This window comes from Egretta garzetta, unplaced genomic scaffold (genome assembly GCF_000687185.1).
Source record: "Egretta garzetta isolate BGI_Z169 unplaced genomic scaffold, ASM68718v1 scaffold68, whole genome shotgun sequence".
Classification (NCBI taxonomy): domain Eukaryota; kingdom Metazoa; phylum Chordata; class Aves; order Pelecaniformes; family Ardeidae; genus Egretta; species Egretta garzetta.
This window is the reverse complement of record NW_009260774.1, coordinates 5,183,169-5,209,293: the sequence shown is the minus strand read 5'-3', so window position 1 is coordinate 5,209,293 and position 26,125 is coordinate 5,183,169. Positions and strand designations below refer to the sequence as shown.

The window sequence follows — 26,125 nt, the reverse complement described above, 5'->3', positions numbered from 1 at the left end:
ATCAGGGAAAGGAAAGGAAACAGAGGGAGGGAGTGGTGGTTGATCCTGACAGAAATTTCACAACAAATGCTTTTAGCTTTTCTACTTCAGTTTTACCCCTGCAAAGCTCAGCAGACTGTTTCTGGGCACCAAATCCAAATACATGAGCTGAGAAAACACCCTGTCCCCCCATCCCACCCCAGGTTGGGCATCAATACTGTGAGCCTGAGTACAAGTCTAGGTGAGACAATTACTTGGGCAATAAGCAGGAACACAGATGGTTTACATTATGATTTTTTGTTGTGTTTGCTTCTACACTGAAATAAACTATAATACTGTGCAAGTGGTGGGACTCATCTCCTGTCCAGAGAGTCAAAAATACCAGCCAATCAGGCTGGTAGCAAGCTGGATATCTCATGGGATACTGGAATTGTGGTCTCAGGATGGAGGAACTGTGAGACTCTAACAGAGGAAGCATTATAGCATGAAGCCTCGCACCAGCAGGAAGAAGAAAAGGGCTCTCAGAGACAAAAGAAAGAGTTGGCCTTTTAACCGAGACTGAATATCTGCAAAAATTTATAGAACAATAGCTTCAAAATTAGAGGTGTGATACCACCGGAATTTAAAAAGCAAACACAAATGCAGAGTTAAACTGTGAAAAATATGTATATGGCTTGTGCTCCAGGTTGCTCTGCCAAAGCTTACCCAGGGGGGCAAATGCAGCCACTTGCACAGGGTGGTGAGGGGACACAGGAGAAGTTCATGGCAAGATTCGCACAAGAGATCCCGCAATTCACACCTGCTGCTGGTAATCCAGGCACAGGAGATCTGCAGTCATAGTAGATTTTTCCTTCAGGGCATATATGAACTTCAAAAGTAAAATGCAGGTTAGATGAGATCAACTGCTCTTTTACACTGAAGGTTTTCTATTTGGTTTTGTTCACAATCTATTTATTTTAATGCACAGTTAGCCTACATTATGGCACACCTAAGAATACAATTGGAATAAAAGTCTATAGCTTCATTTCTATTAGAGATATAAAATTAATTTATGTTTTAATGTAAAAAAAAAATAAAATACCAAAACTTAATGTTAAGCATCTGGATCTACGCACCCTGGATCTGATACACAGCCCATTCTTAAAGATCGAGTAATTATGCCTTAAGTAGACAGAATCTTTAGAACTGGCATAATTTTCAATGTACTGAAATCCCTTCTAAATCCATTCAAAATTAATTAAAAATTTGCTTTCTAGAAATCAAGATCTTAAAGCTTCCTAAACATGGATATTGCACCTAATTTTAGGTATTCCCATGAGAGCATGTTGACCTACACCTCACGTCTAATTATTTATTTTTTAATTTCCCAAGTGACTTAGTAGTACAATTTGTGCTACAGAAAAAGGAAAAAGAAAAAAACCAAGACAACTTGTGCTCCTAGCCTCCTGTTTTATATATGTCATGATGTTAAATGTCTCATAATGAAAATACATATGAGGAGAAAACCAAATGACTATTCAATGTCAAAAACTTCCTCTGTGCAACTGTAATATGAGACAAGACTGTAAATTACCTGTATTTTCTGTAGTGGCTTCAATACATTTCACTGTTCCATTCAAACACTGACTGGAAAAGAGAAGCAAACCCATCTTTATTCAAGGCAAAAATGTTTTGTAGCCACCATGTTAAAAAAGATAATACAACTTAACTCAATCTAAACAACTGAAATCAGGAGTAGAAAGAGCATTAAAATCTAAAAACATGAGTTCTGACCAACATTTTGTTGGTGTTTTCTAATTGTTGATCTGTAATGAGGGCCCAAACTCACAAAGGTGTTTATGTACTATTTAATTGCCTAATTTTACTGAAATAAAAAAGAAGCTGGGTATGTCAGCCTCTGTAGGAACATAGGGCCAGGTGATTCAGGATGCCAGCAGTGTAATACAAAATGCTATCCGCCTTGCTGAATACGGAAGGATACAGTATGAAAATTTCCTGTTGCACAGATGTTAGGATCCATAGCTTGATTCTTTTTATGATAAAATACAGAACTGCAGAAAAACACATTTAAAAATAAACCTAGTCTTCATTTTTTATCTTTTCCTTAAAAAACAAAAACTGTGAAAACCCAAAGCGTTGCAGAGGCATAGCAATGGCAGAAAAATAAAGCCCTCACCTCTTGAACTACATGATTACCAAGCTTCAGTTACAACAACTATAATATATAAGCCCTCAGCAAGAATTAACCTTGACACTAAAGTCACAGACATAATTTTAAATCAGCAGGTTGAGAGCATTTCTTGTAAAATTAACAAGTTTGACCAGGAAACCTGGGAGGTTTCCCCACTTGTTTCAGTGAGGTCAGGATTCCATCATGAATTAATAATACAAAATGACACATATATAGCTCCCTGCAAGCCTTTGTTTGAAAGACTTTCCAAAATAGAATCACATTGTTTATTCTTCTGAAACCAGCCTCATATTGCTATCATCATGCCCCTAGGTCTAATAACAGGGCTGCAACCTGTACGTGTGTGTTTCAAGATACTCTTTAGACCCTGGTTTACAGAATTTTCCAGGCATCCTGTTGTTAAAATAAGCAGGTATGTAATCAAATTTATATTAGGCTCCCCTTTACTAAGTGTGTAACAAAAATAAAATCTTGATACAATAGACCTTCATATTATGTGAAAAGTTCTCAAGGCTCGAGTAGCATACAAACTGTGATACATGAAAAATAAAACTCTTAGCACTCAAACCTACCAGGAGCCTGTTGGTGTAGGGAGGATTTCTCCAGGCTGGAGGGCTGTGCCCTTGTAATGACAATGACAGGCAGATCTGTTAAAAGAGTATTATGCATGTAGATACAAACCCAAGATGAAATGGGATTTAAGGGCAATCCATTTATCAAGCTCTTATGATAAGCAGGCCTTATAATTAATTAATTAAATCTTTATATTTACATTATACTTCTAAAGGCAAAAACTAAAGGATGACACTCTGACTGGATGGAAGTCAGTGGCAAAACTCCTACCATTTTCAACAAAGCCAGGATTTTCCTCGATCTCCATATTATTTATTTGCTGTTTCTGTGCATTACTCTTATAGCAAGGAGCTTTTCTTCCCAGTTATGGGAGTAATATGGCAACATGTAGTTCCCATTCAAAGTACTGTCAAAATCACGGGACAGAGGAATTATCATAGCAAAATCTCTGTCCATGATAAAAGCCAGATGGGATAGAAGTAACAACAGCATTCCCTAGAAACCATGCAAAAATATGAGAATACCAAGTTACCTCACACTCTTTAATAGTTTGAAACAGTCTTTATCCCTATAGTATGAACTTTGCTGATCTCTCCAAAATATATGTTGCAATGAACAGCAGAACTCTGTATAATCTTGAAATTGATATAAATACTCATTCCAGTTTTTAATTCAGTACCTGAAGTCAGTAACTCCCCATGGTGGTAAACTGTAAAATTTTGGTACACAATGTACAAAAAACTATTTCCTTTCATTTATCATTTCCTTCAATTTAACTGAAGGGGTTTGCATTGCAGAAAAAAGACAGTCCTAGCCACTCTCTCCATATTATCTCTGACCTTATGGATTGCTACTACGTAGATTCCTTCTCATTTTTTCTTAAGTGTTAAAAACAAGGTTTTCATGTGAAAATGCTTTCCTATGAATTAAAAAAGTTTCATCACACTTCTCTAAAGCAGTGCAACATATTTTCTCTGAAGTGCAGTACACACAGTGGCAGATGAGGCCCCGCTATTGATCAGTACAAAAGAATATAAAATCACATATTGCTTGCTATCACGTTTAGGCAGTCTACATCTTGAGGGAAACAGCAGAAAAACTATGTTAAGTATTGCTGGAAAGAGGAAAATGTGCCTACACATAGATTCTGTTTTCTTATGACTTACACTGATACACAAAAGTTGACTGACTCTTCAAAATATTTCCCATCAGGACAATTACATCCTTCTGCACAGTCATCACCACAGATTTTTGCCATAGAAAGTGAAGCACAGGAGTGTTTACAAAAAGAAGAGCACTGATGATAAAGCATACCACTGTGACACATCACAGCTGGAGGAGAGAGAGGGAGAGAGAAGGGAGAACAACATACTCTTAAAATGTGAAAAATAGAAAACAAAGCAGTATATCATGGGAGTGCAAAACAGCAAAGCAAAATGGTCCCTTGCTGCACTGGGGTGAGTTAAAATGCATGAGAAAAATATGCTATTTAACTGATTTCTTAAGTTAGAAATGTTTAGATGCAGGTGGATTTATGTTAGACAATTACTTGGCTGGAATTGTCTATTTTGTAAGTAGGTGTCTATTTTTTATATACGGGGGGGGTGCCGATCTAGTAACTCAGACTTCCAAGAGAGGAAGAATGGTCCAGTTAAGCTTAAGCCATTACTCTACGGTTATAAACGCCCTGTTTTAAATCGTTGCTATATCCTACTTGGCAAACCACTGCCCACCCTGCCCTGCTTGCCCTGGGGAGCCCCTGCCACCCCAGCTTGCCTGCCCTTAGGGAACAGCCCTTTTCCTTGCCACTCCCTGACTACTTTCACCTAATAGGGGCTTCCACTTGACTTTGGGGGTTCAAAATGAGAAATTTAAATTCTCTTTGTAGCCCCTGGAAAGGGACAGGCCCACCCTGTGAGGTAGCTTGGGGTCCCTGATTCAGATGCTTAATGTAAAGGCTATTAGCATTCTCTCCTAAGTGTATCATTAGCCCATGGCACAATTCCAATTTCCAGCAAAAAAAGGTCAATCCCTGTATTTTGTGGAGTGAATGGTACTTGTAGAATTTTACACATTTCAAAAAGATAGTCTGTTCTACAAACTTTACTCACCACAGTAAGATATATGAGATCTGAAGTCAACGACGACCCCGTGCTTGCCACAGACATAAGCATAGTGTGCCAAAGCATTACACAAACAGCTGCTTCCACATTTGCATGCATCAAAGCGGCATAGCTGGTAGTATAATCCTGGACTGATGTAGGCATGGCAGGGAGCAAAAACATCTTGATTGATGATATCACAGTGAGATGCATACCCAGCTAAGAGAAGGTGACATTGTTTTAGCCAGATCCATTTTAATATAACAGTTAGTCAAATGAATAGCACAGAAAATTAAAACCAAACGTAGCCAGTTGTGCAACAAAAACTTGTATACAGTGTCTTTCTGCAAAGTTCTATAGTTTAAAACTGATATTGTAAGCAACTTCCTCAACAATAAATTCCACTTAAGATAAAAATAACTAAAGATAAAAACAGTTTTGCCTTCCTCTAGTAGTGCAGGAAAGTTAAACGGCAAAATAATATATTTCAAAAGAGTAAGATAGAAGAGTCCTCCAAAGTTTGGAATATATTTTTTCCTACTTGATGTTTTATTTAGCATTGAAATCAGTAATGGTCATATACTTCTTGGGATGTGGACTCAGGAAGCATTACAAACTGGAGCTTGAGGGCATGCAAGTCCCAAGCTGGCCATATAGCACCAACAGACCCTCCTCCTACCACTGACGCCTACTACCACCACAAGTGGTGGAGTATCTCAGGAACACCATAGTGTGGATCATATTTAAGCCAATTTTGCTGCTAAAAGAGTGTCCCTACCCTTCATCTTCCCTGTTCATTCCCACATACACACACTGACACAAGGATTTCTGGAGTGTCTCAGTAAACTAGATTCAAGGAATGAACTTGACTTGGTTGAAAAGTAACCTAACAAAATAGGTAAAGAAACAAAAAATAATTTGTTTTTCAGTTTCATCAGAATAAGATCATCACAGAACTGGAAAAATGCTTGTGCTGGCTCAGCACAGGTGGTAGCATGGGGCATGACCACTTACTGAGGGACTGCTTTTTCCAGTGACGATTACAAGATCACAGAAAAATTTAGGCTGGAAGGGACCTCAGGTGGACATGTAGTCCACCCTTGTGCTCTAAGCATCTTACACTTATGTCAAACTCCACCTTCACTGAAGAAGCACAGAACTGAAGGTGACGCCTGAAGTATCTTGGAGAGAACTAACTTGGCTGAGATGTACTGTTTTAGAAGACAGCCAATGCTGAAGGCATAAAAAGTCTTAGAATGCCCCAGATTCTTCAAGGTTTATGGTTATTCTAGGCTTGCTCCCACAGACTCTAAATATGGCTAAATCCCACATCCTTAGTGAGGCCTTATGTCTGAAACATTACAAACATTAGACTAAATTCTGTCAGAATTGGCAACTACTGTCAGCCCATTGTCTTCATTAATTGAAAAGAACAGCAACATGGAAAGGAGGAGACAGTGGAAGTTCAATGCAAAACATAGGCACGCCAACCAGCCAAAACTAAAACTTTATGCATAAATTTGAACAAATCCATGGATCTCAGATTTTTTGCATGAGTTTGTGTCAGAGAGTACAGATGGATGGTAAGGAATTTTTAATGCAACAAGCATGGAGAAGCTAGAGACGGGACTTCTGATCTGAACACTCTCTCAGCAAGACACTGTCTCCTGTGCTTTCTTTGTCAATCTGCAAATATGTATCACATCATTCCTCTTGACTGGCATAATTTACAGGACTACAGACAGACTACAGTTCTACTGCCTAGTACTCTGCATGTATGTTAGACAGCAGAATTTAGGACTCATGGCCAGTATATCCAGCATTAAATGATCAGCTATTTATGAAGGATTTACTTCATTTTACTTGTGGAATGTACGAGAAGAATGGTCTTTGCCAAAAAAGAAAAAGGAAAGAAGGAGTGCACGACTAAACCTGAAGTTGAAATACATGTATGTGCAACTCATTCACAGAGAAAACAAAAAAATGTCCCATAATAATTCTAATAAGCTAATTCTAGACTCCCATGTGAAAACATACCATTTTGCTGATTAACGTTGCAGGGATCAACCACAGGAATATTGATAGGCACAGAACAAGCTGAAGAAACCTTCCATGCATTGGCATGAAGTTGTGGGGTCCCCTCTATCATCCCTGCTGGAGAACTGAAAAGGAAAATGTCAACAGTCCAAGCATCCTGCTGACCTTATGGATTACATAGGTGAGGACGCAAGTACATCAAAAAGCCCTAGATGCATAGTCACATTGAACACTTAGCGTGTCAAAAGAATTTCCATCTGTGAGGTATAAAAGAAAAGAGGGCATGTGAAGCTTTTTCCTCAATATTTTACTCATGCAAAAATGTTCTTACACTCAAAGTCTGCCCTCGCTAACGCTTAATTCAAGTACTCTGAAATCAGTTGGAGGAGGCATTGATGAGAGGAGAATTTGGCCTTTATTCAAGTGCATACATCCAGTGAAATGTCAAAAAATGGACCTGTTAGCTAATGTCAGTGTTCTAGAGGGGGCCGTTTGCATTTTGATGCTGGTTTTGACCAAGTATTTCAAAAGTATTTATTATTGCTAAAAAAGTTTTGTGATATTATAGCTTGAGGAACTTTGGGGGAAATGAACTAAAAGAATAAGGAAAGTGTGCCCTTCTAATGAAACTATTCCTGCGGTTCAGAATTACATTTTTTTCTGTTAAAACTTGATGTGGAGAAAAAAAAATCAAGCAGTAGTAAGTGTTAATCAGGTGAGGATGATTTTAGTAGTATTATCCACTCTCACGTATTTGCTCTGATGATAAGGGAGCAGCAGGGAGGGAAAAAAGTGCATTCAAGCAATATCATCATCCAATAACTTCTATAAATAATATAGCATTTTTCTAGAATTACTTAACTAAACATCTTAGAATGACTTAGCTAAATTTATGAGTTTCATATTTTAAAAACTGACTAACATTTTAATTAAGAGATTTTATACTGGTTAGTTTAATGAAGTATCAGCATGTTAATGAAATGAAATAATCAGATGATTACATTCAACGAAACTTTTTGCTTGTTATTAAATGCAATGAAAATGTACAATATGCAACTTACAGAAAATCATCTCTTAAGTTCCCATTGTACGTTCCACACAGTCCTAATGTTCTTCTCTTCCAGCCAACATCAACTTGAACATAGATCCTCTCTCCATCTCTAGCAAACATTATCTTCAAACCAAAACTAGTTTTCAGTTGAACAAACAAAGAAGATATATTCTGAATTTCAATAACCCCTGCACACAGCAAAAGAAAAACAAAGTCACTGACATCCAGCTTCCAGGTTGTATTGATTTACCCCTCAAACAAAATAGATTTCAAAACATAGAAATGAAATGAGAAACTACACACAACCTCACCTGCAGCCAAATAAAGTCACCTTTCTCCATCTGAACTTATGAGACTACATATCTTTTTCATTAGCAACACAAACCGAGCCAAATAAAGTCACCTTTCTCCATCTGAACTTTTCATTAGCAACACAAACCAGGATTTGCAACTACTGTCAACAGTAAAAAAATCCCTCACCTTTCTGTACCTGTGAGTTATCCAGAAACACTTCTTGCATTTCATTTTTTTTTTAGAAGAAAGCAATGCAACAGCATGCCTCTGGCAACGAGCAGACAAGACAGGAAACCACTTGTTTCTTAGTCTCCAGGGATGTTACAAGATTAATTAACAGATGTCTGTAAAGTGTATTGCAATCTTTAGATACGAGGTTCTCTCTTACTACTATTGATATGACATCAGCATAGCTCCTTCCTCAGGCTGTATGTGAACTAAGGCCCTATCAAATTCCCAGCTTTCCTTCCCAGCAAATCCATTATGTGAGGAAATGGAAATTTCACAGTCACAGCATTCATTTGCTACACATTGTTGGGCTACTCGCAGCTGCAGGCTTAAAGCAGATCTACCTTCACAAGCAGCCTCTACGCATGCACACACACACACACACTTAGGTGCATAAACTGAGAAGAGGCAGATAAAATGCTTATGTGAGCTTAAAGATGTTCTTAGGTGAGAAGACTTACTAGATACACCCAATTACCAAGAATGTGACACCAAAATATTTGTGATAGATTATATTTGTCACAGACATATAAATAAAGAGACAAGAAAGTGAATAGGGACTGACTCAAAAGACATGAAATGAAATTATGAAGCAGAAGTGTCAACATAACAAAGTATAACTGAGCAATGAAACTCATTGCCATAGGAAGCTGTCAATGCCAAAAGCAGAACCGTGACTGGACAAATTCCATGAAGAAAAGACATAGCTGTAACTACCAGCACAGAACTCCCTAAACTCTGTTTTGCCAGAGGCTGGGAAAGGAAAGGGGAACTCCCACTTTACTCTTTCAGAAAGAGAGTAAAAATCCAGTAAGAATTTACTTCTGATCACTGCAAGGTACGAAACTTAGCAGTATCATTTTGACCCTCAGTGCTTAATTTTATAACATCATTTTAAGGCTGATTTATTTTACTATCCTTTCCAAAAAAGGTGAAGTAACCTGCCTGAAATCACAACATAAGGCAGTACTGAAAGCAATGTAGATCCCATAGAGCACATAGGTTCTACTCCATGCCATTTATTCAAAAAAGTTTTAATCAAGCTGGACCTTAACATCAGCATCAAGATGATTTCTAACCTCTCTTCACCTCCTTCTTTTTCTTACCTCCACCCCCTAAACACAAACAAAATGAGTGGAATTTCTAGGTACTCTGCAAGATAAGAAATGCAAAGAAATGAGGGCAAAGTGGAGGACCCTCTTTCACTTTCATGAAAAAGTACATTTCTGGAACCATTACTAAGGTTATCAGTAAATGATTATACATTTCGCAAGTTATGTTTGAAGATATTCCTTTTTCATAGACAGATATTATTAAAAAGCTTTGGGGCATTTAAAAGAAAGAATGTGAACCCTGGTAAAATTCTACTCCATGCACTTCTTACCATTAAGGTTAAAAACTTGGTTAGGGCCAGTTTGGACTTGACCATGTCTCGTGAGAGTTATTTGTTTGTTCACATCATCTTGAAGAACTAGTGTTATAGACTCAATGCAGGCGTGGTCAAAGTTCTAAGTAGAAACAAGTTTCACCATCAGAAACAAGAAAAGACATTAATATTACCATGGAAAGCAAAAACAAAATAACAGGAAGAAACAGTTGTATAGAAAGGAAATACCAGAACTGTCATCAGGTAAATCAGTTATGAACTATCACTCAAAGCATTAAACAGAGCACTCAAAATTGTATGTAGAACATAATAAAACTTTGCATATGCATATAAGAGCAAGGAGAATGTGTTTCATCTATTATGGCAGTCTAGTAGTAAATGGACACAGGTCCCCAAGTACTGATACTGGGTTCAAAAGGCCATACATGCATGGCCACCCTGGGTACTCCTCATTGCTGGGTTAACCAGTGTTTGAGCAAGAGTCTGATCCCATCTATATCAAGCTCATGCAACCAGAGCCCAAATGCAGCAATGCAGGAGAAACTATTGCGCACCTCAAGGTGCTTGAAACATAGTCATGATCTCTGACTGCACACCAAAAGGATATAATATCTCCAGAATTATAATAATTTATAAATATCTGACAATCAAAAACTGATGACTTACAAATTAACTCACACCCATCATTTTAGAGTGCTATCCAGGCAGAATTTATGAACCTAAGTACAGGACAAAAGGTGACACATAACCAGCTTAAGCCAAGCTTCTTATGCTCCCCAGGGCCCCTCTGTTTTCACACAGAAACTTTCCAAGGTGCCTAAAGTTGTGCTAAGGGTAATTTCCAGCAGCATCCTTGTCTCTCAGTGTCTACCTAACCAATCACTTCATGCTTGAGGCCACCTGAAATGCAGAAACAGGAGTCTTAACACCTGTGCAGAAGGAGGAGGCATCAGCTCATAGTCTAGCTTTTGAAGGGACATAAGAGACACTCCTGTGGTAAGGCAGCATCACTCCTTGCTGATGACTTCAGGCATCCCAGCCCTCGGCACATGGACAGCTGTGAGTGACAGTCTCAGAGCCCCTTCTGAGAGCCTAGGTGACTAATAACGTCATTAAATCCAGTCTTGCAGATAAGTACTTTATACAAGCACCTCTATTCATAAAGCCTGTTGTTGGATAACTGCCAAAATACTTTCAAATAAATATGCATGGTGGCTAGTCTCTTCAATAGTTTTCTAAAAGGTATTGTTCCAACAAATTAAATATGCTATAACATATCAAATAAAAATCTAAAGCTACCAGAAAAAAAAATCTCTTGCCTAACTAGCAGTGTGTTAAAACTGATCAGTGCTGCCAGCAATGCTTTTCTAAAGCCTAAGACATCTGTTTGTACCATAATCAAAGATCTATATACTTAATATGCATAAAAGAGTAACTCTTCAGACTTTATCCCTCTAAAGATGCAACTGATTTTATAAAGGGCGATACAACTTATAGCAATACAACCACATACAAAAAAAATGGTTTCAATTTATATTTTCTGTTAAATATGATCCAGTAGTTTACAGTAGAACCTACACAAGATTGCCTGAAATATGGATGGACATGTTTGTTGGGAATGTTAAACAAAGATGTGACTTACCTGTCCACAAGGTGCTTTCTGTAAAGTGATTGTGAATTTGTTTTTCCCAGTGCCTTTTACCAAAATGTACTGGCAAATCCCAAGAAAGGTAAAATGACGTCCATCAAAGGTTGTGAAATGAGAACTACCTGTGATGGAGCACTCAGCTTGAGAGAAAAAGGATAAACAAGAATGTTCACTTGCATAAAAATGTATCATTATTCTGTAAATGATGAAAGAGAGATAAATAAGAAACTTTCTCTTTATTTCTAAGCACATAATCAAGGCTAACTTTAATCTATCTAGTCATTATGGCATTCGGAAATAAAATGTGTTATAGATACCTATTTCCATCAGACACCATCTCATATTGCACACAATGATGTGCAGCATCTTTTGGTTCTACTAGGTGAGGTGCCTTTGAGTCACAAGTTCTCTAAAATACAAAAGATTTTTCTCTTTGTTACAACTCTGAAGTTTCCTAGAATCTTATTCCTCATCATCTTTTGGTATGGCTGAGTGTGAAAGAGGACAAGCATCTTTCTTCTTCCTTCTAGGTACTATGGTGTTGCTTGTTACAGCGGGTATGAAGAAGCTGCAGGTGTCTGTCTTCATGGCACATCTATATTAGTTTTTCATTTCAGATCAGGAGCACACTGTTGAAGCAACTCTGCAGCGTGTCCCCACTTACTGCACTTTCATTCACACCATGGGGCAGTGTCAGAGCACATGAACTGCAGGAGGTGCTCTGTTGGGAGCACATCTAACCTGCTCCGGCTGCTAACAGGTATTCAGTCCCTAGGATCTCACTACAGCACTCATAATTACCACCCCCCAGCCCCCACCCGGTGCACCCACAGCACACACAAGACATGGGGAGTGGTTCTCAGTGTCAACTTTTTTACTACAGACCCACCCTGTCAAGCCTTGCTTAGTAACTGTTAAGCCTTGCTCATTACCTCATTCAGAGGGGGCCTTTGATTTTTTAAAAGTTCTCTCTTTCACAAGTTTCATAGTATAATCTTGTCTAAGATACAGAACTGCCAAGGGAGTTTCATTACTCGACTACTGCATGTTCCTCTGAGAAATTCATTAGAGACATGTAATCTTTAAAGGTAAGGATCATTATCCAAACATGAACTGCTGTTACAAGGGAGAAAATACAGCACGCTGAGAGTCAGAATGATGTTTTTCTTATTATTTTCATTACAGTTGCACCTAGAAGTGAGGATATCCTTATACCTGGCCTAGGTACTGCACAGGCAGTAGCAATAAGCTGCCTGCCCCAAAGAACATAGAGCATAAACAGGAGATAGAAAACAAGAGGTGGATGTAACACACTGAGTTAGGGAAGCAAATGGGAAAAGGTAAGATGAGTAAGGTCAGGCAGTTAACAGCTTCACCCCAGCTGGCCCATTGCTACTCTCAACATCCTTCTGCTTAATCTTTCTTCTTAAATTATCATCCCAAGCCCTTGGATCTTATTTAACTCTGTTGTCTTCTGAAAAGTTTGTCCCTTGTGTTCACTGAGGAGAGAAAAGAATAATGAAATACAGGTACCTGGGCAATCATGATCAGTGCAGTTCCAAATGCCACCAATACAAATACTAAAAAGAAAAATCACAAAACACAGAAATTCAGTGTTCTGATCTTTAGCAAAAAGAGCAGCTCTGAGCTAATTAATATGTCTTGAATTCACCCTTTCCACAGAATAGCCTGCATATTTTAGTGATGCACTGGGCCCAGACTGTGAAACATAGATACTAACAATTCTTTAAAATGTAAGTGTGACTGTGGTGTTAAACTAACTATGGGCAGCAGCCCCAGAGAGAGGAAACACAGATGTGAGGCTTTCACATACCAGTTGCTACATTCTTGTTCAATTTTTGAGCCTACAGGGAAGGCAGTTCCATGATAAATACAAGGACAATTTGACACAGAGATGCAAGTTCCATTTTCCATAATGAGACCTATTGGGAGGGAAGTTCACAAATGAGATAAAAAACAAATTAATGAACTCCGGATCACTGCTCTTCCCCCATCTGACTCAAGCATTCAAATCTGCCAGAAGGTGATCTCACCAGTCTTAACCAGCAAAAAGAGTCACCCAGTGAGTGCAGAGCTCAGAGTGATGAACAGTGAAGCTCTCTCAAAGCAGTTGCCACTCTGAATAGTTGCTTTATGAAAAATGCTTGCCTTAAGTACGTAAAACTGTACAGACTCAAAAATGAAAAGACTCTCAGATCACATAATCTTTAGTCCTTCTAGGACAGGACCGTTCATAGTCCAATCCCTAATTTTTATTGAGAACAGGTCTCAGGAAGCTTGTTTTCTTGTACAGAGCATGAGACACATTCTGTTTCAACAAAACCTCAATGTATTTTGGAATAATTCAAATAAAGTGGATTAAATTTATGCAATATCTTATTGTAGCAAGCATTAGTGATGGCTCCAGATTTTAACCTCTGTATTCTAGAGAAATGTTTAGAACACAATAAAAGGAAGCATCACAGTAAGAATAATAGCTAGAGCAGAATTTAAAATATTCATGTTTTCAGGCTTTAACTTCAAGCATTGTCTGTTTAGATAACTTTATTATGATGTTGGATATTAGCTTTACACATATTTTTTCACATAAAATTGACAGTACTTACCATCTGGACAGTAACAGCCATCTAAGCAGTGTAGATTGCTGCCAAGACAGTCTTTTTCAAATGTGCAGGTTGGTGGGCAACAACTGATACAGTCACGGTGTACAAAGCTGTCTTCACACTTGTCAGCTAGAAAAAATACATGGTACATTGAACATCAGTGCAATTTCTCTTTCCTTACTGGAGAACGCCTCTCTCTCAAATAAACAGTTGTGTGTGCTTCTCATATAGGTAATTATTCAGATCAGGTACAATGGATTATTTGGAGAAGTTTTAACTGATGAACTGTGGTGAATCTCTCATCAGTATTTAAGTCTTTTTTAGCAAATTCTTACATCACCCCTCTGAAAGAAGTTATAGTTTCTGTGATAGGACAACATGTGCTCATATCTCAGATAGTTCAAAGTCTTGTGCAAGAGACTGAACTGCAATTGATGTCTGGTGGTGATAACTAGAAGGAGCTGGATTAACTCTATTAATTCTGTTTCAGGGCCAGTCTAGGCTGAAAGGTCACCTGGAAAGAGGGGCAACATCAGATCTCCACAGACATTTGTTCTTTGTCCTAGAATATGATCAGCACACATGATGTTTCAAGCAATCTATGGAAACATGAATTTTGTATGGAGCTATATCAGATCACAATGGAATTAAAATAGTCCTCTAGCAAGTCATTGACTTCATTATTCACCAGCAACAGTGAAGCTGGCTAATCTACTCCAGTATCAGGTTTGAGTCCTATAGTGACAAGTGTTGTTAAAATGGAATTATTTGAAATTAATACATGGGGTATCTCAAAGGTCACATAGTATGCTTTATTAGAGTCTTACTACAGGCAGGAAAGTCATCCCTCCAGTCCCGCACCGGGGACCCAGCGTGAGAGCATGCTCTAGCGTACTCCGTCACCGCCCTGCAGTATGTTTCATCATCATCCACTCTGAAATGATAAAACAAGAGAGTAATCATGGAACTCAAATCCCAGCTACAAATCTCTGCTATGGGACACTGCACAGGATACTTCAGACACAGCTGATACCATTCAGTCATAATGGCACACAGTGAAAATAGTATGAAAAGGAAAGAGCTATACTGAATACACTGTTGTGTTCTTATCATTTGATCTCACAAAAAGTTATTGCATTTTAATACTACCACAATGAACAAACCCACTAATTTACTACAAAAAAAAAGATAAATGCTGCTTGTGGTGAAAGAGAAATATGACCTTGTCTTGAAAACAATGGACAACTCAACAGCCTCAAGATCCGCATCTCAGACCCTTTCCCTCCTGCATGACATAGAAACTCTGACCCGCACTGATAAAAGACATTCTGGTCCAAGTAGCAAGTTCAAGTTTCCAATTGCCTGTCAGTCCTTGAACTTAGGCAAGAAGAACCCTGTTGGTGGACTCCTGTCCTTGTGCTGAAGTGCTCGGCACAGAAGCATTATCCACCGAATAGTATAGACAGGCTTAGGGATTTACAGTGTGACCTTGTCAAAGACATTATCTCTGCCTTTGTCTATACAGAAGCAGCTGTACAGTGTACTTTTGCCAGGATCAAGGAAAGAGATGTTCATCAGTGTTTAGGTAAACTGTAATTTTATTCAGACGTAAACCATATAAGGTGAGATACCACCAACATTTTGTTACTGTGAAAGTCCAATTCCCATCACTCACTGTGAAGGACTTGATGCCAAAATAAACTAGTCATAAAACAACATTTCTATTATAAGCATGACTGTGACAGATCAGCTGAGTTTGTCTTTCGGCACACAAGATCATGCTTCAAAAGGTAATGGTCTTAAGAATATATTGTATTATGTTTGTATTCTGCTTTCAACACATCTGTTATCAAATCAAACACCACTATACTCTTTGTTACAGTGATCAGAGTCTCTCCAGCTATCCTTATCTAATCCAATTAAATGGGTCTTAATAGAAAGAACACTTGGCATACAAAATGGCCCCAGAAAAAACTTCATAAACTGACACTAAGCCACAAGAAGACAGGCCTCTTTTCTAAACAAAATAAGCCTAAATTAATGAGGTTCTGAGACACAGAAACTTCCTTCAAGGTTTTTAACATTCACACAATTCATACCAACACACATATGCATGCTGACAAAAATCAAATCCGCCTTAACACCATGACACTGATTCAATATCACATTTGAAAAATTGCTTTTCATTCTTCTTCTTCTGCTAAGAAAAATTCACAATAAACTCCTGACTTACAAAGACACCATACAGAGGCAACTTCTCTCTTCTCTGAGTGAAATCAATGTACAGATCATAAACTTCAGGAAGCACTTTGGAGTTTTGCCTACAAACAAATTCTTCCATCTTGACTTTATGGTAAAGCAGAAAACTAAAAATTCATCAAAAATGAACTAACAAGTTGTAATGGATTATACTAAGTGATTCTTACTTTTAGTCTTGTGATCATTTCTATATGTTTTTGATTAAATTGATGATGCTGTGAGAAGGCCATAACAGTATCTGGTAAAAACCCTGCTATTTATGACCATTACTTCTTATTTTAAAAACCCTACTAAAAAGGAAGTGGTACATTGCTCAGTCATCTATTCAATTACACTCTGGAGCATCAGTTTAACTTGAATGACAAGAACAAAACAGGAATCAGGAGAGCTCAGGGAAAAATACCAGGTTGCATGTAATGCCAGTGGCAGCTAAGGGGGTGTAGTTCCCACCAAAGCCAATGAGAGTTGAATTTCTTTTAACAACTCTGAATTTGCATAAATAAAATCATTTTTTAAAAATCTACTAATTTGAACCATAGTGGTTGCTCATAAAAACAGTCCAACTGTGTCAGACAAATGGTCCAGCTCCTCCAGTGTCATTGGTAGTTCCTCTTAGTATCATCTCCATGTATTTTTGATTCAGGACCTCGAGATACAGGTTTCAGGTTTTTTGCGATTAGCAGCTCCTCTTTCATCATCAGTGATTCTCCATAGATTTCTATTCCATGTATTGGTCTAATATTTCCTTGAATCCATGTAAACCTTTAGCAATCAGAATATCCCTTGGCAGGCTGGTTCTGTACCCTTTGTTTCCTCACTAAATCACCCACTGAGAAACCCCATCTCTTTCACTTTGAACTTGGTTCCTCCTAACTTTCCTCAGTGCTGCTCAGTTCTGGTCTCAAACAAAAGAGTGAGCATTCATTTCATGCATCAAAAATAAATAAACAAGAATTCCAGTCTTACCTGCAAAGATCATTCATACAGCTAGAAATGTAAGAATATGGATCTATGCTTTCATGACAGCTGAGAAAAGGAAACTGTAGGAATATTTGGCACTTGAAGAATATGTCCTGCACATTAAGGAGAATCAGTAAACGACAGTTAACAAATATTTTCTGAACAAGCCTAATTCTTTTTAGCTTTGTTTCCCTAATCTAGGGACCTTTACATCCCCATTAAAATTTGAGAATCTCACAGACTCAATTTATTATTATATCTCCTTTAACATTCTTCCTAAAATTTGTCCTCTCTACCTAGGCTGGCTTGATTGCACTTTTAATGCAGGAGCTGAGCATGTTACTTCTACAGTATTTCACAATTTCCAAAATAATGAGGTGTAAGATGCCAGGACTGGAAACTGAACCCAAGTTTAATGCAGCAATGAAGAGCTCTGCCAGCAGACCTGTGCCACTTGGCACATTCTATCTGAGCCTTTGTACTTTTAAGCTAAACATCTGAAGATCTTCAGACATTCCCTAGCAACAGACCTGATCTGAATCTTCCCTTTCTCAAAGCCTCAACGCATTTAAGGCTTTTTTCAACATGGTATATATTGCTAGATTCTTGTACCATCACTAGGCAGTGAAGTTCAAGAAAATATATAACATATATAACATTATTAATATATAAATATAGAACATTATTAATTTACCTCTGTGGATCCTGTATCAGCTGAGCAAGGACTGGAAAAATCTGAGGCAGTAGGTACACAAGCTACATCATCTGAGGTTTGCACAGCCCAGCTATTTGCAAATTCAGCAATGTCTTCTGTATATTCACCAACTGCACAAAAACATTGGAAGAGCATCCAGGAAAAAAAATATTTGTCAACACAAACACAAAAGACAGCTTGGAAATTTCTGGTAGTTTTTCAATGTGTTCGTTACCTCAGTTACAGGTATGTTTAGAGTACAGGTGGTGTAGAAAAATGTTATTTTGCTTTTTTAATTCCAGGTAGTATTTTATACTACATATAAATGAAAATATTAAAAAAGTAGATGACAAGGTGATGGTTGGGATTTTTTTAAGTGCAATCACTGTGCTTAATATACAAATAAGGACAAACATCTTGTATTGAATACTTAAGAAAAAAATGCATTTCTTTAAAACAATTTAAGGCTTTCATCATGTTTCACAAAGGTCAGTTAGCACTGTTATCTCCCTCCTTTTCCCTTGCTGCAGAAATGCCCTACAACAAACACACCACTACATGCCCAGCTCTCCTCACAGTATGAGCATGGGAGAATTAATGAACAAGATGCATTACTGGAAGTCATGGCAACAGGCTGAGGAAGATACACGAATATACAAGAAAGTTGGCAGTAAAGGAACAGACCCAAAATTTCCATGTTTTTGCAGCAAGAATTAAATATTACATTTCTCTGTGTTCTTAAGTATGTTAAAAAGGCTATGTATCTCCACCTTGAAGAACCTTACAGTAATTGATATCTATGCTAAGGTTATCTATATCTATGCATGGTTAAAAGATAGGGCATTGAAATTAAATCGGCTACAGTTTTTTTCACAGAGCTGTACTATGCAAAACTTAATCTAACTTCTTCTAGCACAAGATGTACAAAGTTTGACACACTGCAATATGGAAAGCCCCAAAACACACTAATCAGATATTTGTACTTGGATCTCCACAAATAAACAAAGATAAGATCCTAACCACCAGTCTATTTTATTTAAGAGCCAGAACACTTAAGAACTCCTCTGTGATGGAATAGTTCTTTATGCAGAAAACCCTTCCAAAACAGAAAAATCTGGGTTTGATGTAGAGGTAAACCTGTTGACATAACTCTGCTTCTGCAAAAACATTAAAAATATTTTATTTACATTTCAACATGGCTTGAAAAAAATTTCTAAGTCCTCAAAAAATGCTACAAAATAAAAACACTGCCCTTGAAACAGTTCTATACACAGATACAGCCTTGTATATTAAAGCAATACAAAGATGACATTAAAGATGAAGATAAGAAAACAGAAAAGAAGGGTTTTTTAAACTGTGCTTTGAAATGGAGTATGACATGCCTCTCAGCAGCTGATTTATTTGGGCCATTGCAAACAGAGAGCATTCAGACTCTGGAAGACACAGGACAGTTGTAAGAGCTTCCCTTACACTACTGGGGGAAGTAGTTTAGCTGGGGGAGATAAATCATCATCCCAAATTATTTTTAATATTTGAAAACACTTAGAAAAATGTTGCAGCTTAGAGGTAATTTGAATTAGCAGTCTATTCTTGTGAAGATACCAGAACTTCAGGCTTTGTATTTGCAGAGAGTCAAGGCACCATGTTACACAACTGGTTCAAGGTTAAAAAGATTCATAGTGCTCTTGATTGTACACTACAATAATACTGTCATTTCTGATAAAGAAAAATGCTAGAAGAAATTATGATGGTGAAGAAATGTAGCTGTGGAAATGAAGAAAGCTAAGAGCTGGAAGTCTTTTATAATATAATACTTAAATTACTATTTTTTAGATATCATGTGAATCCATTAGCTCTTCCAAACTCAATTTTTCTCCATTGTTACAGATCACCAGTTTTAACTCATTAAACATACTATACTCTGATGTGTGGAAGTTAATGTATGAAAAAAGGAACTTACTGCTCTCATGGCAGAAGAGGTATGAGAAATTTATATTGGGCAGATCTTTTTAAAGACTATACAAAGATAGGTACACTGCATCTTCCTTCTCTTAGAAAGTCAAAAACTCTGCTATCAACCATAAAAAAATGGGGAAAAAACGAGGAGGGGAAAAAAGTTACAGTTAGATAACTTTTGTGACTTCAAATATGCAGGGCCATGGGACTAGATTCTCTCAGCAATTAATGGTAACAGTAAAACAGTCCTATTTTTTTTTTTATCAGAGACTGTGAAAAATATTCCTTATATTCTCAAGCTTGTTCTTTTTTTTCCTTCACATTAGTTGCAAGTAGGACAAAAGTCCCTACAGAGTATCCCCTACATAGACTACAGAATATTCTACCAGCTTAGCAAGTCAACTCTGCCTCAGACACAGCACTGGGCAACTCCTCACCCTAAAGGGTAGACAGAGGCCAGTGATACACAATACCAACAAAGAGATACAAGGAACTCTCTGGCAACACCTTTGAAATTTACATATTTCAACTAGCATTTTTATGATGTTTATATAAATGAATGACTCAAGATGGTGCTTTTTCCAAATATTAATATTTTGGCTCTTCTCTCCTTCTCCCTCCATCCTTAAACATAGAGAAAACCACAAGCATTTGTTTATTTTTTATTATTTGAAGGCACTTTTATCAGCTAAGATAAACATAGCCCAAGTGCTTTGCTGAGCAAGAAAAGGCTTAAACATACTTACAAATACTTTATTGAACTGGGACCTTTTATCTTAGCATCTTTAACGATGAGGAAAAGTAGAACAGATATTATATTTTCTACTGAAATTACTGAAACAGGACTCGGTCTTTTTACAGTATTATATTTAATGTGAACATGGAAGCTGTTCACACAAGGTAGGGGTGTATTTCTAAGCTATTTACTAAGCTATTTACTTACTATTCTGCAGTATCAGGTCATCATATTTATTGTCATTAAAATTTCCACAGAGGCCACAAGGTTTTCCCTTATGATCTTCTGTCAGCTTAATATAAATGCCAGAGTTTCCATCCCAAGCAAGAGAAAAGCCAAAGGTAGTCTTCACCAGAATGTAGTCAGCCAGTCTCTCAAGGAAAGCATTTCCAACTGTCTGAGGCAACATTAATCTGGAAAAATAAATAGCCTGCTTCAAAGATCTCAGATGAGATGAGGTTAGTGCTGGAAAAATACCACATAAATTATCACCTTCTAACTCACTAAGACCTTTTTCCCCAGGTATATACAATCACTTCCATTCAATTCTTTTTTTTTCATTTTTTTACTGTCTTTTCTTCTCTTTACTTCTTCATATCGACCATCAAAAATTAATACTTTTCCTCTGTATACACTTATCAGTTGTACCAGTTATAAGCCTGAAAGAATAATGAATCCTCGTTTTCGAATCCCAGCATGAGCACGTTGAGGAATACGTGACTTCATGAGCATGCTGCATTGCACAGGGAGCTATATGACACTATGACCACCAGCAGCCCTTCTGGGCACAGGGTCCTCACTGGGTTAGATGTCTGCAAATGGAGGAACTTACAGTACAGAAAATCCTATTGAACAAAATACTTTGTATTTTCCTCTTTTGGCCAAAGACTGCTGGACAATAATACTGCAGCATGGTTCTAATCCTAATCTTCTGAAGTTGCTTCTGTTGGGATGAACAGCATCACAGTAGCTATCAGTCTCAGATGCTAATGGCTATAGCATTACACCAAAGGGGATGGCAAGAACACCTTAACATCTCTTTTAAATTTTCTACTCTTTATCAACCAGTAAAAAACATACTTATGATAGCCTGGCACTCATCTTTTTACTTATTAAAAAACAATTGATAAATTTGGGAGTTTGATATACCTACCTCAGAGATGTTTTGTGGCGTTTTTGCCCCGAAGGGGCAAAGGGGGCTTAAGACCTTTGATTCAACCATTTCAGACTTGTCTAGAAAAAGATTACGTCTTGCGTTAAGTATAGCTACCAAGAAAAAATAATAACTGCCTTGTTCAAAGTGATGTCAGGAAGCACCAAGAATTAGTTAGAATTGCCTGATGTGGACTTTGTCTACACAAAGTAGGGATGGGTAATCGTTAGGTTACAGCTGAGAAGTTGAACACAAGGTTCATGCAGGGAGTGTACACTGTCCTCACTCGGGTATTACATCAGCACCATTACATCTGCTCACACTAGAGCTCTATCAGCCCCAATACAGAACAGCAAGGGATCAATAAAGATATATATCAAATTATTTTCTCTGGCTGGTGTAAAAAGCGTCAATTTTGCAAACTCCACGTGATCTTTTTGCAATAAGATGTTAAAGCTCACATTAGAACAATTACCTGATTCCTTCTTTTCTTACTTCATGTCCTGAAATAATTATTTCTTCTTGGTTTGAAAAAAATAAGCTGATGGACCTCTGACAAGTATACACCGAACCATAACAGTGAGGACTGTTATGAACCTTAGAGGGGAAAAATATACACACAATAAGAATAAATGTTTGTTCTCAATAATTTCATGGAATTTTTCATAAACTCATGTATAATACTTCAGATTTCTATGTACCAATCACTGAAAGAACTTTACAAATAAATACTTAGAATATAAAAAAGACATAATTACAACTATATGCAAAACTAAAAGTTCACACTACCCAATACTGCTGAGAAATACATATACAGCAGCTGTTTAACAGCACAAAGCATCACAAGACAGCAGTTTAAACACTGGATAAAACATTCAGATATTTTACATAGATGAACTTCAGAGACACTCTAGTGAGCTAGCTTACAACTGCCAACATAAGAGCTTGTTATTTGCACTGAGGAGACACCCCTATTGCTCTGTGTCTAGAGGTATGACCTACAAGAGAGGACTACAAACCAATACAAAACCTCAGCGTAATACCAGCGTTCTCCATGCCAGCTGAGATTGGCACCAGCTGAACTACAGCATGCCTTCCTGAACCACTCAGGATTTGTTGAGATTTTGGAGCATTCCCATGGATTACTGCAGGCATCTAACTTACGTGGATCTGTTAAAACCTGTTTCGCCCTGGCTTTCCAGCCCTGCTAATGGAGGAGAGCAGGCGTTTCTGAAGTCTGCCTCTCCCCTTTATACATATATAGCATAGTAAGCCAGGTTATCGGTTTGAATCGTGTGTCAGCTTCCCTGGTTTGAAAACAGCAATGGAAATACAAATTTCAGTCAGCCAGAGAGAGATTTGCAAAACTGTATCTCAGATATTGGCCATGTGTGACTGCCATGACTGCCCACTAGTAAAGAAAGGTGTTAAATAGATCTCAGATGCATGCTTCCAGAAATTAAAACCATGCAACTCATATCTCAGCATGTCTACAGTTTTATGGTAGTGAAGCAGATCTCGCATTAAAAAAGTGTAAGTAGACCTTGGAACAGGCATGATAAGCCAGCACCCTTCCTTTTTACAGTATGACAAAAAAAGAGACTACCCCTGAAGTCAAACTTCCTTTGCATTCCCAGCATTTGGCGTGGCAGAGCATGACTCCTGTAGGAAGGTCCTTTTCCCCAGAGACCACACAGCTTTCATTGGCCAGAGCATGCTCTCAGAACTTGGAAACTGTGGGTTCAGATTTACTCTGACTGATGATAGGGATATAGGTCTCCAACTTTCTGTGCATGTGCTCTAAACCAATTGACTACTACACAGTTTTGAATCACACTTACACAGTCTAAGTGCGGTTTTTGACTCCTATGACCATTCTCTGAAAAGGATGGAAGCTGCATTACCAGTTTACTTGACAGTGCTGAGAAGCTAAATAGATTAGTAACTGGGAAACGTTTTGCCAACATAGTAATGGAGGCTGTAAAAGTAACTAGAGCTATCATTTTTGTAGAAAAGATCTGCTAGTAAACACATACAGTGCTAACACATATTTGAATTAATCTTCCTAAACTGACACTTAATCCTGGAAGTAAACACCAGTTACTGTTTCTTTGAATGAAATAAACCAGACCAGGAAAAGCATTAGAGTTTTTACATGTATAAAGAAAATCATAATTAAAGAAATCATAAATGTTACTAGTATTGACAGATGGTTTCTATGTAAACCTGGCCCAAGACAGAAAGGAAAATCAAGGAAAATCAAAATAATTCTTGTGTTTTCTTCTTCTCTAGAGGTGGATTATTAAAGCCAGAAGGACCACAATGTGAGGATTTGGCAAGGTTCTTGACTCTCCATTGCCCAGCCTGTAGTGACTGCAGTCGTTATGACTTTTCTGAGTAAACATTCTCAGTATTTAGCAAAACATGACATTTATTCCAACAATTGAGTGGTAGTTTCTCTCTTTCCAGAGCAACTGGAATCCACTGAAATACTGATTCTAGGTTTTAATATAAACTTGGGCTTTGCTGTAGCATTTTCTGAAAACTCCTAGAAGATCATAGCTACACACAGAATCCAAAGAATAAAAATTAAATAGTGGAAGGCAGATGTAACAGCATCTGTCTATACCCTGAGTGAGCAGAAATGGAAGTTTTAATGGCAGATTTATCTTCACTAGATACTACTGTCTAGGGGAAGAAGAGGTGACAAATGAAAACTAGTCCTTGGAGCAGAAAAGAGCACCCAGGTCTGCCCTCGCCCCTACAAGCACTGTGACCACCAGGGCTCAGAATTAAGACCCCTCTTGTCCCCTCTCCCCCAACGAATCAGCACCAAATCCCCACCATTGTGTAAAAAGTAACATAATGAGCTCTTATCTTCTCCCCACAGTAACCAGCAGCTTGATAAATAGGGCATTTTCCTTCAAAGAGGGCATACATTTGAACTCTCCCTGACTCAAAGTCATTAACCATGGATACTCAGCAATTAGAGGAAATTACTAAAAAAAAAAGTATCTTCCACACATAGATCAAGGTGAAGGTTTTTGAGCTGTTAATCTTCTCTGCATGATGTAGAGGTAATCCAAAATTAGAACGCAAATCCCCAGACAGGACAGAGTTTTCTTGTGGGCCAGGGAGCAGCTCCCCATAGCGTGCCAATGGCTGTGAATTGGGGCCCATCACGGTCAGGTGCTCAGCTCTCAGGCAGGTGATAGCTGTTTCCACTTTACTCAGAAACACAGGGGGTTTTTTCAGTCTGACAGCTGAAGTTTATTGAAGTTTCCAAGGTCTGCTTTAAGACCCACTTTTGCTCCCAGAAAGGAGAGATCAGGGATCCTTTTTAGGATAAGGGAAGTAAGAAATACTATTTTTAATATACTGAGTCTGTTGATTATCATTTCATCAGTGTTTTGAGTTACTGCACATAGGCTTAGACATTTTCCAGCAGCACAGTGTTATATTTAAGTAAGCAATGCAATGGTGTGATCCATTTATTGTCTCTCTACTTATTTTACTTATGTTGAAAAGTAAGTCCTGTAGTATGGGAATACTCAGTGCGTTATTTCTAGCATATGCTCACATACTTACCCAAACAGTGTACTGGGGTTCTGGAGTACTGCAGTCTTTTGCAAAAATATAGGAGCAATTTCCTGGGAAGTAGTAGTAGATGCCATCAAATGTTTCAAAATGATACTGTCCCCATGATTTGCAAATCCCATCTCGGTCCTTACCAGTGTTAGGTACTGGAGAGAACACACTGAGTTTATAACAAGCATGGTAATCAAAAATTGACAGGTGTCATAGGCATCTACAAAAGCAAGAGCTCAGAAAGGGAATAAGAGCTTATAAAGGAAGAACACAGCAAGGACAAAAAATAACCTCATTTCTTCAACTTTGAATAAAGTCAGTACATTTATTTTAATCTATAGGCTGCAGTTTTAGTCACATGCAATCATCATAAGTTTTTAATTTGCTTCAGTTGAGACATTTTAATTACAAGTAGAGGCAAGTGATTTAGATCTACTGCAGATCCTGGAAGACAATTCTTGTTGATCCCTACACTCAACAGATTCCAGAAACTAGTGCAGTGAAATGGCTGGTAGTTTTATTTGCGGTAAGTCACTGTTAGAAAAATGCAGTGACTTTTTGGTTGTTCAGCTAACTATTAAAAAGCTGGCTTAGGGACTTAGGGACTAGACAGTGATCTGTCTGTCATGGTATCTATGTATCATTACAGCCCAAGTGCTAAAATG

At 37.8% G+C, this 26,125-nt stretch overlaps 1 protein-coding gene across 1 annotated transcript in view; it reads right to left on the bottom strand.

The window, feature by feature from the left end:
- The window catches only part of OTOGL (otogelin like), a 95,155-nt gene that overhangs the window by 62,200 nt on the left and 6,830 nt on the right, over positions 1 to 26,125 (bottom strand). The window contains exons 6-23 of the mRNA XM_035901681.1: positions 25,461 to 25,615; positions 22,348 to 22,469; positions 20,927 to 21,132; positions 18,028 to 18,158; positions 17,340 to 17,446; positions 14,942 to 15,048; positions 14,118 to 14,243; positions 13,325 to 13,433; positions 13,024 to 13,070; positions 11,485 to 11,630; positions 9,840 to 9,963; positions 7,944 to 8,121; positions 6,883 to 7,007; positions 4,855 to 5,064; positions 3,910 to 4,075; positions 2,743 to 2,817; positions 1,553 to 1,605; positions 685 to 847 (exon numbers count right to left, since the gene is read on the bottom strand). Of these exons, the coding sequence (XP_035757574.1) occupies positions 685 to 847; positions 1,553 to 1,605; positions 2,743 to 2,817; positions 3,910 to 4,075; positions 4,855 to 5,064; positions 6,883 to 7,007; positions 7,944 to 8,121; positions 9,840 to 9,963; positions 11,485 to 11,630; positions 13,024 to 13,070; positions 13,325 to 13,433; positions 14,118 to 14,243; positions 14,942 to 15,048; positions 17,340 to 17,446; positions 18,028 to 18,158; positions 20,927 to 21,132; positions 22,348 to 22,469; positions 25,461 to 25,615 (2,350 nt within the window). The remainder of the gene's footprint in view (positions 1 to 684; positions 848 to 1,552; positions 1,606 to 2,742; positions 2,818 to 3,909; positions 4,076 to 4,854; positions 5,065 to 6,882; positions 7,008 to 7,943; positions 8,122 to 9,839; positions 9,964 to 11,484; positions 11,631 to 13,023; positions 13,071 to 13,324; positions 13,434 to 14,117; positions 14,244 to 14,941; positions 15,049 to 17,339; positions 17,447 to 18,027; positions 18,159 to 20,926; positions 21,133 to 22,347; positions 22,470 to 25,460; positions 25,616 to 26,125) is intronic.